This window comes from Arachis ipaensis, chromosome B07 (assembly GCF_000816755.2).
Source record: "Arachis ipaensis cultivar K30076 chromosome B07, Araip1.1, whole genome shotgun sequence".
NCBI classification, from domain to species: domain Eukaryota; kingdom Viridiplantae; phylum Streptophyta; class Magnoliopsida; order Fabales; family Fabaceae; genus Arachis; species Arachis ipaensis.
The window spans coordinates 120,030,400-120,032,192 of NC_029791.2; the positions used below are offsets into that span (position 1 = coordinate 120,030,400).

At 37.4% G+C, this 1,793-nt stretch overlaps 1 protein-coding gene across 3 annotated transcripts in view; it reads left to right on the forward strand.

Annotated features, from left to right (window-relative positions):
* LOC107606101 overlaps positions 1-1,793 on the forward strand; it is a gene marked incomplete in the record, with an annotated part of 9,858 nt that overhangs the window by 6,822 nt on the left and 1,243 nt on the right. For 2 of the 3 annotated variants that reach the window (XM_016308076.2, XM_021106409.1), the window contains 5 exon segments: positions 82-147; positions 260-400; positions 496-543; positions 1,103-1,162; positions 1,341-1,748. In XM_016308076.2, coding sequence (XP_016163562.1) covers positions 82-147; positions 260-400; positions 496-543; positions 1,103-1,162; positions 1,341-1,748 — 723 coding nt within the window. 3 annotated transcript variants of the gene reach the window in all.

The following is a 1,793-nucleotide window of genomic DNA, read 5'->3' on the forward strand; positions in this document are numbered from 1 at the left end:
ATTTTAACTATTAGAAGAAACAGCTTCAGGAGTATTCAATATCTCTCTTAGTCACTTAACTCTTATGCCGTCAAATTTCAGCAGTCTGCGCTGAAGGGAGTTGACAAATGTTGCATTTGCCACCGCAAGCATGGTGTTTGTATGAAGGTAATGATAATAAAGGGGGTTATTTTCCTCTCCCATTTGTTCCATGAATTTGCTGTCTTCTGGAATTAGTGTTTATCAGTCTTTTTTATTTCCTTTTCAAATGTTAATGCAGTGTTGCTATGGCCATTGTCAAACCTCATTCCATCCATCATGTGCTAGAAGTGCTGGTTATTACATGATTGTGAGGACTACTAGTGGCAAACCACAACACAAGGCTTACTGTGAAAAGCACAGTTTGGAGCAAAAGGCAAAGGTTTGGTTTTGTATTTACTATTTAGTTGTACAATGTCCTTTTTCTTGGTCTGGCATAAAATATCCTATATTCTTATGTCTCCTTCATTTGTTCAGTCTGAAAAACATGGAATCGAAGAGCTTAAAAGTATGAAGCAAATCCGGGTGAGGCTTCTCTCTTCACTTTCTTTTACTCGTGTCCTTTTTAGTTGTTGGGCCTAATAATAAAATATGCCAACACCATTAAAAATATGAAGTTGTGTTAATGTCCCTTGGATAAAGGAAGTCTTTATTCATATTTAATCCACATATAGTCTTACAATTTGTGAAAATTATCAATCACTCTGTACAGGATTAGTGTAACCAAGATGACATAGGTGTCCTGTGTAACAATTTATTGTTGGAAATATCATGCTATTTTTTCCTGATCAAAAATGCCATGTTTATGAATAATGATGTTTACATAGTTTAAAATATTTTATCCGTTCATTCCCTGAGCTTTAAACTTCTCTAGCGTTGTAATATTATAATGGGATAAACTATGTCTTAAGACTTCGAACGATGTATACCTACATTGACTTTATATTATAGATGAAGTGCATGTAAAGGGATATCTATGATGGTTACACGATCAAGTGTTCTCATGTATATTACTAATTGTAGCGGATGTGGCTTCCTTTTAATGTTATCATATAACTGTATTCTTTCTGAATGTTTCATACAGGTTGAACTGGAGAGATTACGTCTCCTCTGTGAGAGGATTGTCAAACGTGAAAAATTAAAGGTATCTTATTACTGAGTCTGGCCCTAGTGGTTTTCCACTATTGGCTACTGCATTATTGACATTGTTTCTTTTTGTTGCATTTCCATGGCAGCATGGCATTTTTATGGTATATATTTGTATGGTGGGGTTTTGTTGTATAGTCATTTTGATGGTTGACTTCTGGTCTTGTGAACTACAGCGTGAATTGGTTCTTTGCTCGCATGACATACTTGCCTTCAAAAGAGATCATGTTGCTAGGTCTGTGCTTGTTCATAGCCCTTTCATCCTTCCGGATGGTAGTTCAGAATCAGCTACAACATCCCTTAGAGGAAACACAGAGGGATACAGATCATGCAGTGAAGCAATCCAAAGATCTGATGACATAACTGTGGACAGTTCAGTTTCAGATAAGCACCGTCTGAGAGCTGCTGTATCCATGGACACTGATCCCAAATTGGATGATGACTGCTCAACCTCACAAAGCCGCTATAATCACAAGATCCCAGATAGGGTTCAATTTTCTGGCAAGCAGATTCCTCGAAGAGCTTATGCCGTGGCACGCAATGTTTCAGATGAGAGTGGCGGATTGAGATCCAAATCTAGAAAGGTGTGCAATGTCCTGTTTCACTGTCTTGCTTATTTTTCTCCTTGG